The 10064-nt window shown below is 41.4% G+C and overlaps 1 protein-coding gene across 1 annotated transcript in view; it reads right to left on the bottom strand.

Moving 5' to 3' along the window:
* Positions 1–3146: 3146 nt before the first annotated feature.
* The window catches only part of TMEM244 (transmembrane protein 244), a 24701-nt gene continuing 17783 nt past the window's right edge, over positions 3147–10064 (bottom strand). The window contains exons 7-8 of the mRNA XM_010834749.1: positions 4223–4389; positions 3147–3597 (exon numbers count right to left, since the gene is read on the bottom strand). Of these exons, the coding sequence (XP_010833051.1) occupies positions 3147–3597; positions 4223–4389 (618 nt within the window). The remainder of the gene's footprint in view (positions 3598–4222; positions 4390–10064) is intronic.

The following is a 10064-nucleotide window of genomic DNA, read 5'->3' as shown; positions in this document are numbered from 1 at the left end:
ATAAGCAGGGTGACAATACATAGCCTTGATGTACTCCTTTCCCAATTTGGAAACAGTCTGTTGTTCCATGTCCGATTCTAACTATTGCTTCTTGACCTACATACAGATTTCTCAGGAGGCAGGTAAGGTGGTCTGGTAGTCCCATCTCTTTCAGAATTTTCCACAGTTTGTTGTGATCCACACAGTCAAAGGCTTTGGCATAGTCAATAAAGTAGAAATAGATGTTTTTCTGGAACTCTCTTGCTTTTTCCATGATCCAGCGGATGTTGGCAATTTGATCTCTGGTTCCTCTGCCTTTTCTAAAATCAGCTTGAACATCTGGAAGTTCACAGTTCATGTACTGTTGAAGCCTGGCTAGGAGAATTTTGAGCATTATTACTTTGTTAGCATGGGAGGTGAGTGCATTTGTGCTGTACTTTGAACATTCTTTGGCATTGTCTTTCTTTGGGATTGGAATGAAAACTGACCTTTTCCAGTCCTGTGGCCACTGCTGAGTTTTCCAAATTGGCTGGCATATTGAGTGCAGCAGTTGCACAGCATCATCTTTTAGGATTTGAAACAGCTCAACTGGAATTCCATCACTTCCATGAACTTTGTACATAGTGATTGCTTCCTAAGGCCCACTTGACTTCGCATTCTAGGATGTCTGGCTCTAGGTGGGTGATCACACCATTGTGGTTATTAGCTTATATTTAGGTATAAAGCAGTGAGGTGTGTGAACAAAATCCACCAGGCAGAGAATGTAGAGTGGGATAAGCGTTTAGGACAGGACCACAAGGAAGTCAGTACTTATTCAAGGAATAACAGAAGAGGTGCCCACCATGACACTGATGAAGAACTGTAGGGGAAGGAACAGGCAAGGCTGCCAAGTATAAGGGAGTGGTTGGTAGGGCCCCTGCCAGGCCATGCCCCGTGGAGGGCTGAAATAAAATCATTGCTAAAAATGTCTCTTGAGTAGTCCACTGAAGGAGGGCTCAAGTTTCTCTAGGATAGTTTCAAGAGTGTGAGGGGGGCAGAAGTGTGACCTGAATAGGGTGAAAAGTAACTGGGAACTGATTCCCAGGGAGAAGGAGTAAAATTCAGAGCATAAGTGGAAGAATGAACTGCAGAGGTGGGAAAGAAAACTTGCTCCATTGCAATAGAAGGAAAGGAGAATGGATGGGTGCACTTAAGTTTTCATAAAGAAAATTTAGTCTCATCTTCAGCTATTAGAGAATGATTTTCTGATATCTAAATTATAAGAAAGAGCAATTAGAAATCTCAAGTTGTCTCAAATGTCAGAAACAGGACCAATGAGGAAACTAGAGAAAGATCAAGTTTGGCTTGACTTCAGGAAGAACTTGTTAATGATGACAGTTTCCCAGGATAGAATGCTCTTGTTAGTAAATTGTGAGTTCCCTGTCGTGGGTTTGATTGAAATGAACACAGTCACTATTGCAAGGAAAAGTAAAAGAAAGTAACGGAGAGGGGCTGGAGCAGAAAAGGATTGACTACATGTTTTTGAAAATCCCCTACTGTTTCTCACACTCAATTCTGTAAACCACAGCAAGCCTGTTATGTATTGAGTACTGTCTCTCAATTCCTTTTTCTTGGACTCTGCCCGATTACTGGTGGTAAAAATTTCAACCTCTAGACACTCAGCTTCCAGATTCAGAGACAGTTACAAGTAGAGTATATCAGACCCAGAAACTGGGTCACCTCCAGAATGGGGACTGGAATTAGTCTTTTGACCTATGTCTGGTTTCCAGGATGTCTGAGTTGAGATCCACAGGTCCTTAAAGGCCCATGGTGCTAATCACCACAACTGTTCATTATAACTGAATATCTTGTTTATTGCTCAACACTTACTATGTTCCAGGCACTAGTCTAGGTGATAAATAGGTGAGGTTGAAAGTACATTTAATAAGGATGCAGATATTTGTCTGAAAACAGTTCGCTGATATATTATTCCTACACCTAAAGCAATGCCTGGCACAGTACAGGTCTCAATAAATTTTTGTCCAGTGAATGACACAAACTTTGCCTGTAAGTTGCTTGAATCTAGTGTTCATGACAAGCATCTTCATTGCCTCCTGTGATACAATGTGACAAGTACAGTTATAAGAAATTATACAGAAAGCACAGAAGGGAGACACCTTCCCCAGCCTAGGGTTCTTGATTTGTATTCCAGTTCCCAAATAGCATGGGGACCTAGCCTGAACTGCTTGCCAACCTGTCGGTCTTTGCTATTCCTCCAGACCTAAAAATGAACCATGTCATTCTACCCCAAACCATTTTCTAGGACTCCTCTTTAATCAAGCCACAGACACCATGATGACCATGAGTGGCTATTGCTCCTGATCAGAGGTGGGAACTTATATCTAGCAGATCAGAGTTCTTAGAGAAAAGCCTGACAGTCCTAACTGCTCCTTGTAAGTCACTCAGTCATGTCTGACTCTTTGCAATTCCATGGACTGTAGTCTACCATGCTCCTCTGTTCACAGAATTCTCCAGGCAAGAATACAGGAGTGGGTAGCTACTCCTTTCTCCAGGAGATCTTCTGGACCCAGGGATTGAACCCTGGTCTCCTACACTGTAGGCAGATTCTTTACCATCTAAGCCACCACGGAAGCCCATTGTTCTTAATAGACATCATACCTTGGACAGCTATACAAGTTCTAAGAGGCCAAGGCATGTTGCCCAGACAGTGTCTCTCATGCAGGCCACTCTACTGGCTCCTGTGCTGCTTACCTTAGAATCCCAGTATGACTCATACAAGTGTTCAAGCAAATTCTCTAGGAATCATTGCCTCTGCTAACATACTGCTGCTGCTGCTGCTAAGTCGCTTCAGTCATGTCTGATTCTGTGTGACCCCATAGACGGCAGCCCACCAGGCTCCCCAGTCCCTGGGATTCTCCAGGCAAGAACACTGGAGTGGGTTGCCATTTCCTTCTCCAATGCATGAAAGTGAAAAGTGAAAGTGAAGTCACTCAGTCCTGTCCAACTCAGCGAATGCAAAATGCAGTCACAGGGAGAGGGAGGTGTGGTGAAAACAGCAGGAGTTTGAGCCCTAGACAGCTTCTTGGCCTCTTTCATATGACTTTGGAAAAGTCGCTTAAATCCTCTGATTCTCCATCTCTCTCTCTCTATTTTTAAATAACTTTTCTCTATTTTGACATATCAGACTTATAGAAAAATGGCTGGTTGTGGGTCTCTATGGCTCCAGAACTGGTGCCCACGCACTGTTGGGTGAAGCTGGGTCCTAGGCCCAGTGTCAGCCTACAGGTGAGGGGATCTGAGTCCTGGGGTCTCTGGCTGTAAGCTCTGGAATTCCAGGAGCTGGCTTCAGCCTGATTGTGGCTAGGGTTGGATCCCAAACACTGGCAGCAGGATCCCAGGGCTAATGCCAGCCCACAAGTAAGTGGGACTGAGTCCTGGGCCCTATGGTTGGGGGGGGGGGGGGGCATGTCCTGGGATGGTTGTGGGCTCAGGAAATAATAGGCAGCTGGTCTGCTGATAGGTGGGCTGTATCCCCGTCCAGCTGGCTGCTTGGACTGGCACATTCCCAAACTGCTGCTGACTGGCTGGTGGGCAGGGCCAGAACCTGGTGCTAATAAGCTAGAAGGAGGATTCCAAAATTACGCTTACCAGCATCAGTGTTCTTGTAGCAGAACAAGCTCCCCCAAAATGGCTGCCACCATTGTTTCTATCCCCAGGGTGAGCTCCAGTTGCCTCTGGCCTCTCCAAGAAGGTCTCCAATATCAGCAAGTGGGTCTAACCCAGCCTCCCCCTAAATTATCACATCTGCCCTAGGTCTTAGAAAGCATGAGATGATTGTGTGAGTCCTTTAAAAGTGGAGTCTCCATTTCTTACACCTCTCTGGTTCTCCTGAAAGTAAGCCCCTCTGGCCTTCAAAGCCAAATGCTCTGGGGGGTTCACCTTTCTAGTGCAGGACTCCCAGGGTGGGGAACTTGATGTGAGGCTAAGACTCCTTGTTCCTTGGGGAGAAACTCTGCGATTGTAATTATCCTTCCATTTTGGGTCAGCCATCTGGGGATATGGGTCTTGACTTGGTATACGTCTCTGCCCCTCATACCCATGTCATTGAAGTTCCTTCTTTATATCTTTAGCTGTAGAAGACGTTCTCTGCTAGTCTTCAGGTTGTTCTCATCAATAGTCACTCTGTAAATAGTTGCAGTTTTGGTGTGCCTGAGAGGAGGAGGTGAGCTCAGGGTCTCCCTACTTGGTCATCATGGCCAAGCCTTTATCTTCTTTGCTGCTAATACAGATGGGGTTTTCTATACCATTGTGTTCTCTGTTATCATTTTGTAAGTAACTGCCATCAATTCCTATGTTAGTTTTATGGCCTGCTACAATAATAACTTCTCTGATTGAGTTATTGTTGATTCTCTAGGGTTTTCCAGGTATAAGATCATAACATCTGCACCTAGAGATAATTCTATTTATTCTTTTCCTCTGATTATGCCTCTAGTTTCTTCTGTTTAATTGCTTGGTTGACATTGCCAGTACAGTGTTGATTACCAACACTGAGGGCTTCCCAGGCAGCACAGTGGTAACGAATCTGCCTGCCAATGCAGGAGATGAAAGAGACATGGGTTTGATCCCTGGGTCAGGAAGATCCCCCAGAGTAGGAAATGGCAACCCACTCCAGTATTCTTGCCTGGGATATCCTATAAGCAGAGGAGCCTGGTGGGCTACAGTCGATGGGGTGGCAAAGGAGCTGAATTTTTCTATTTTTGAAATAACCTTGCATTCTGGAAATAAATCTTACTTGGTCATACTGTATTTTATAAAAAGTGGAATAGATTGCTTTTGCTAATATTTACAACTTTGAATCAGTACTCATAAGTGACATTGGGTTGCAATTTTCTCTTTTTGTACTGTCTTTATCAAGACTATTGTTATGTTTGCTTCATAAACTATTACAATATTTTCCTTCATTTTCAGTGCTCTGTAACATGTTAACAGTGGAGCATTGGGGACGTGTGATATCTGGAGCTTAGATAGTGATTTTCAGCTCTCTAGCATAAAATGAAATAGTTATAATATGTCCTTCCCAGGAAGTTGTGCAATCAATTGAGTTTATGGATTTGAAAATGCTTTACAAATGGCACATCCCTAGTTATATGCTAATTATTACAATTTAGATAAGAACAAGGGCTTCCCTGGTAGCTCAGCTGGTAAAGAATCCTCTAGCAATGCAGGAGACCCTGGTTTGTTTCCTGGGTCAGGAAGATCCCCTGGAGAAGGGATAGACTACCCACTCCAGTATTCATGGGCTTCCCTGGTGGCTCTGACAGTAAAGAATCCACCTGCAATGGGGGAGACCTGGGTTCAATCCCTGGGTTGGGAAGATCCCCTAGAGGAGGGCATGGCAACCCACTCCAGTAGTCTTGCCTGGAGAAACCCCATGGACAGAGGAGCCTGGTGGGCTTCAGATCATGGGATCACAAAGACTTGGACAGGACTGAGTGACTAAGCACAGCACACAGGTAAAAACAAAATGTGGGGCAGATTGGGTAAATAAATCAGCCTGTATTGGGAAAAGGATAGATACATAAGATTTCATAAAAATTATCCTTTAGTTTCAAATAAGGAATAGGATTTTACTGAAAATGTGCTGAAGTAAATATTCCAGATAAAGCAAAGAGCATAAGTTAAGATTTAAAGCTTACAATTTTAAAATTTACTAATTTTGTGATATACATTCATGACACACAGTTGACATGTTTACTTGTTAATCTTATTTTTTTGGCGAATATAGATGGGTGTTATGTGCATCTTAAGGTCAGGGAGGGCAGTGACTTCATAAGAAGTGAGACAGCCCAGCATAGGACCTGGAACAGTTGCTAAATAGTTGGGGAATTTTCCGATGATACAAAGCCACAATAAATTTTTGTTTCTTTTGTACTTTCTCTGTTCCTCTATTATTTTTGTGTATTATATAATTAAACAATTATTACCAATGTATAGTGTTGTTTTGTATACCATATTGTCCATTCACTATTTCATTTATGTTTTCTTTATCTGTACAAACGGTGGCTCCTTTTAATAGGTAGAGTACACGTTTGCAGTCTTGACTTCTTACTGACAGAATTTCATTCTTGTGTTCTGCTTCCTTCAGGTAGCTCGTGAGTTTCAAGAGAAGCTGACACTCTCTTCCCACCCTCCTACCCTCTAGACAGGAAGTGCTCAGATTGCCTTTAGCCAATCAGTGCATCCCATTGCCCTGGCCACAGTGACTGGCTCAGGACCCAGAGTGAGCTAATAAGACTGGAGGCTTCTGGGAAAGAAACATCCTTGCTCTTTCCCACTGGATCTAACAAGGAATATGAACAATCAAACAAGAAACACCTAAGGGGAGACCTGCCAAGAATGAACCTAAACAAGGAGACAGATTGGAAAATAGAAAGAAACAAACAAAATCTTGAGCTGTCATTTCATACCTCACTTGAAGTCACATTATCTTGGGTTTTTCAAACACATAAATCAATAAATGTCTTTATTCTTAAGATCAGTTTCTGTCATTTTCAATCAAAAGTTCTCACTGATATAATTTGTATAGTGCTTTATATATCTGACGTGCTTCATTTGGTAGTAAAGAGGTAGGCAAAAAATCATTAACTGAACTTTTGTGAAAACTATAATCATAGTGTATCTATTCATTTATTCATTCAGTACTCACTGAGCATCTACAACGCCACTGATACTCAGTTATTCATACAGAAATATTATAGAATTGAATTACCATTAATACGGTCTTGGATTTATTTTTCTAGTAGTTTTATACAAGTGACCATTCATTCACTCAATTCAAAAAATTGTTTTTGAGCATCCATTATGTGTTAGTTCAGTATTTCTCAGAGACCATTTCCCTTGTGACTAGCAGGACTCATTTGTAGGAAACACATCAGTTAGTAAAGGTAAAACTATGGCTGATTCATGTTGATGGTTGGTGGGAAACAACACAATACTGTAAAGCAATTATCCTTCAATTGAAAATAAATAACTTTTTAAAAATAACTATGAAATGAATTTACATTATCAGTCCAAATGACAAAATCAAAACTTTGCACCACTTTCTCAGTAAAAAGAAAAATGACATAGTGAGTTCAACTTCCATATAATTACCAAATCAGATTGTTTGTATTTTATAAGTAGTATGAAAAACAGCTGAGTTTAAAAATTATTACAACTCCTTATTATACAAAAATGTCCTATAAAATTGGAAGTGTGTTTGAGACTGACTTCATAGAAAAAAGTACATCGGTCAACAGCTCATTAATCTTCACAGCAATAAAGAATTGTGTGATGATGATTACATTTCAGAAAATAAATCTCAGCTATGTTTAAAATATATATAATTTATCTTATTTATATTATGATGTTTTCTACATTTGGAACTGAAAAACCTAAGAATTATAATCTTCAGTGACTTGATAACTTCTTTAAGTTCTCACATTATGATAGACATCTGCAAATTGTCTTTTTATTATGATAGTTTGATCAGCCATTAACTTTAGCTTCACAAACATGTTAGCTGATTTCCAAAGGGATATTTCCACTTGAAGATCCTGCCTTTGGCTCAAAATCAACATGCTGAACACTTAAACTGATCTTTCTCTTTGTATTCCACTTCTAGACACTATAACCATATGTCCAGGCAATTGGTATCAAGAATTTGATATGAATCACAGCACCATTCCTGCCACATATATATGCACCCATACATAATATGCAGCAATATTTGTGTGCATGTTAAAAATCTACACAAGAGAATCAACATGTACTTTTATTATTTTCACAAACATTTTTGAGATCTATCACGTTCACTTATTAAATTCCTATTAGTTTCTTTAAAGTGCTACATAGTATTTTACCTAATAATAATTTTTAAAAAATCAATGTTCATTGATGGACATTTATGTTTCTCCAATTTAACTTATTATAAACAATGCTGCAGTTCACATTTTGTCCTCCTGCAGGAGTTTCTCTAGGGTACCCATGTGGAAGTTGACATGTGGGGCTCCTGTATCTTCCACAGGCATACGTCATAGATACTTGCAAAGAGGCTGTACCTGCTGAATTCCTATCAGCAGTGTTTGAACAATCTCTTTTCTCTTCATCCTTAACAACATTTAGTATTGTCATATGCACTTTCAATTGGAAATTTTCTAATCTCAAAGCACCTTTGACAAGTCCCCAAAATGTAGTATCTGCAATATAATCTGTCATGCCACTAGTTGCCTCAGTGTTTGCCAATTAGCTTATTTGTTATTTGTTAGTCGCTCAGTTGTGTCAGACTCTTTGTGATACCACCGTCTGTAGCACACCAGTCTCCTCTGTCCATGGGATTCTCCAGGCAAGAATACTGGAGTGGGCTGCATTCCCTTCTCCAGATACCAACACATTGTACAAGTGAAAGTGAGAGTCGCTCAGTTGTGTCCGACTCTTTGTGACCCCATGGATTATACAGTCCATGGAATTCTCCAGGCCAAAATACTGGAGTAGGTAGCCTTTCCCTTCTCCAGGAGATCTTCCCAACCCAGAGATGAAACCCAGGTCTCCTGCATTGCAGGTGGATTCTTTACCAGCTGAGCCACAAGGAAAACCCAAAAATACTGTAGTGGGCAGCCTATCCCTTCTCCAGGGCATCTTCCTGACCCAGGAATTGAACTGGGGTCTCCTGCATTGCAGGTGGATTCCTTACCAACTGAGATATCAGGGAAGCCCTTAAATTAATTCCATGGACTGTACAATCCATGGAATTCTCCAGGCCAGAATACTGGAATGGGTAGCCTTTCCCTTCTCCAGTGGATCTTCCCAACCTAGGAATTGAGCCCAGGTCTCTCGCATTGCAGGTGGATCTTTACCAGCTGAGCCACAAGGGAAGCCCCACCTTGTACATTACTAGACAATGTACACACGGTCTTTATGCATCATAGCTGGCATAACAATCTCTGGGTTTTCTATGCACTTTTCCCTTTCCTTAAAGATGGATCTTTTTTGCCCTAAGTAACTCAGCCTCAAACTCAGCCTAATGGGTTGAGTTAAAACACCTGCAGGTGAAACCATTTTTTCCTTCATAAATGAGGAGATACTCCCATCTTGTCTAATACAGTAGCCACTGGTTTTAAATTTAAACTAATTAAAATTAAATTAAAATTCAGTTCCTCAGTCATGGTATCTACCCTTCAAGAGTACAGTAGGCACAGGTAGCTAGTGGCTACTGAACAGGACAGTACCGATAAATGGAACACTTCCACCCTGCAGAAAGTTCTGTTGGATAGAGATACTCCGGAACACACAAAAAAAGAATTTCCATTTCAGTAGCAAAATTTGGTGCTGAGAAGAGACTAAATTTCTTTTGGTGAGGTAAATATTTTGGAAAGTCATTGGGATAGGTTAAGGTGATACCCTGAAGTGACATAATTGGGAAACAAAGAATGGTATTCCTTCAGGCAATGATAACTATATTTTAACAGTTTTTTTAAAATATGGACCATTTTTAAAGATTGTATTGAATTTGCTACAATACTGGTTCTATTTTATGTTTTGCTTTTTTGGCCCTGAGGCATGTGGGATCTCAGCTCCCTGACCAGGGATCGAACCTGCACACCCCTCCATTGGAAGGCAAAATCTTAACCACTGGATCATCAGGGAAGTCCCAATGATAAGAACTTTGTTTATATTACTAGTATATATTAGCTGCAGTCAGAATCTGATTTGCTGGGAACATACAGTGTTTTTAGAGGTTGTATAGAGACAAAGTGTGGAGAAGGCAATGGCACCCCCACTCCAGTACTCTTGCCTGGAGAATCCCATGGACGGAGGAGCCTGGTAGGCTACAGTCCATGGGGTCGCTCAGAGTCGGACACGACTGAGAGACTTCACTTTCATTTCTCACTTTCATGCGTTAGAGAAGGAAATGTCAACCCACTCCAGTGTTCTTGCCTTGAGAATCCCAGGGACGGGGGAGCCTGGTGGGCTGCCGTCTATGGGGTTGCACAGAGTCGGACACGACTGAAGCGACTTAGCAGCAGCAGCAGCAGTAGCCAACAGCT

The sequence above is a fragment of the Bison bison genome, unplaced genomic scaffold, assembly GCF_000754665.1.
Source record: "Bison bison bison isolate TAMUID 2011002044 unplaced genomic scaffold, Bison_UMD1.0 scf7180017864035, whole genome shotgun sequence".
NCBI classification, from domain to species: Eukaryota; Metazoa; Chordata; class Mammalia; order Artiodactyla; family Bovidae; genus Bison; species Bison bison.
Note: the sequence above shows the minus strand (reverse complement) of the source record. Positions and strands in the feature narration are given on the sequence as shown.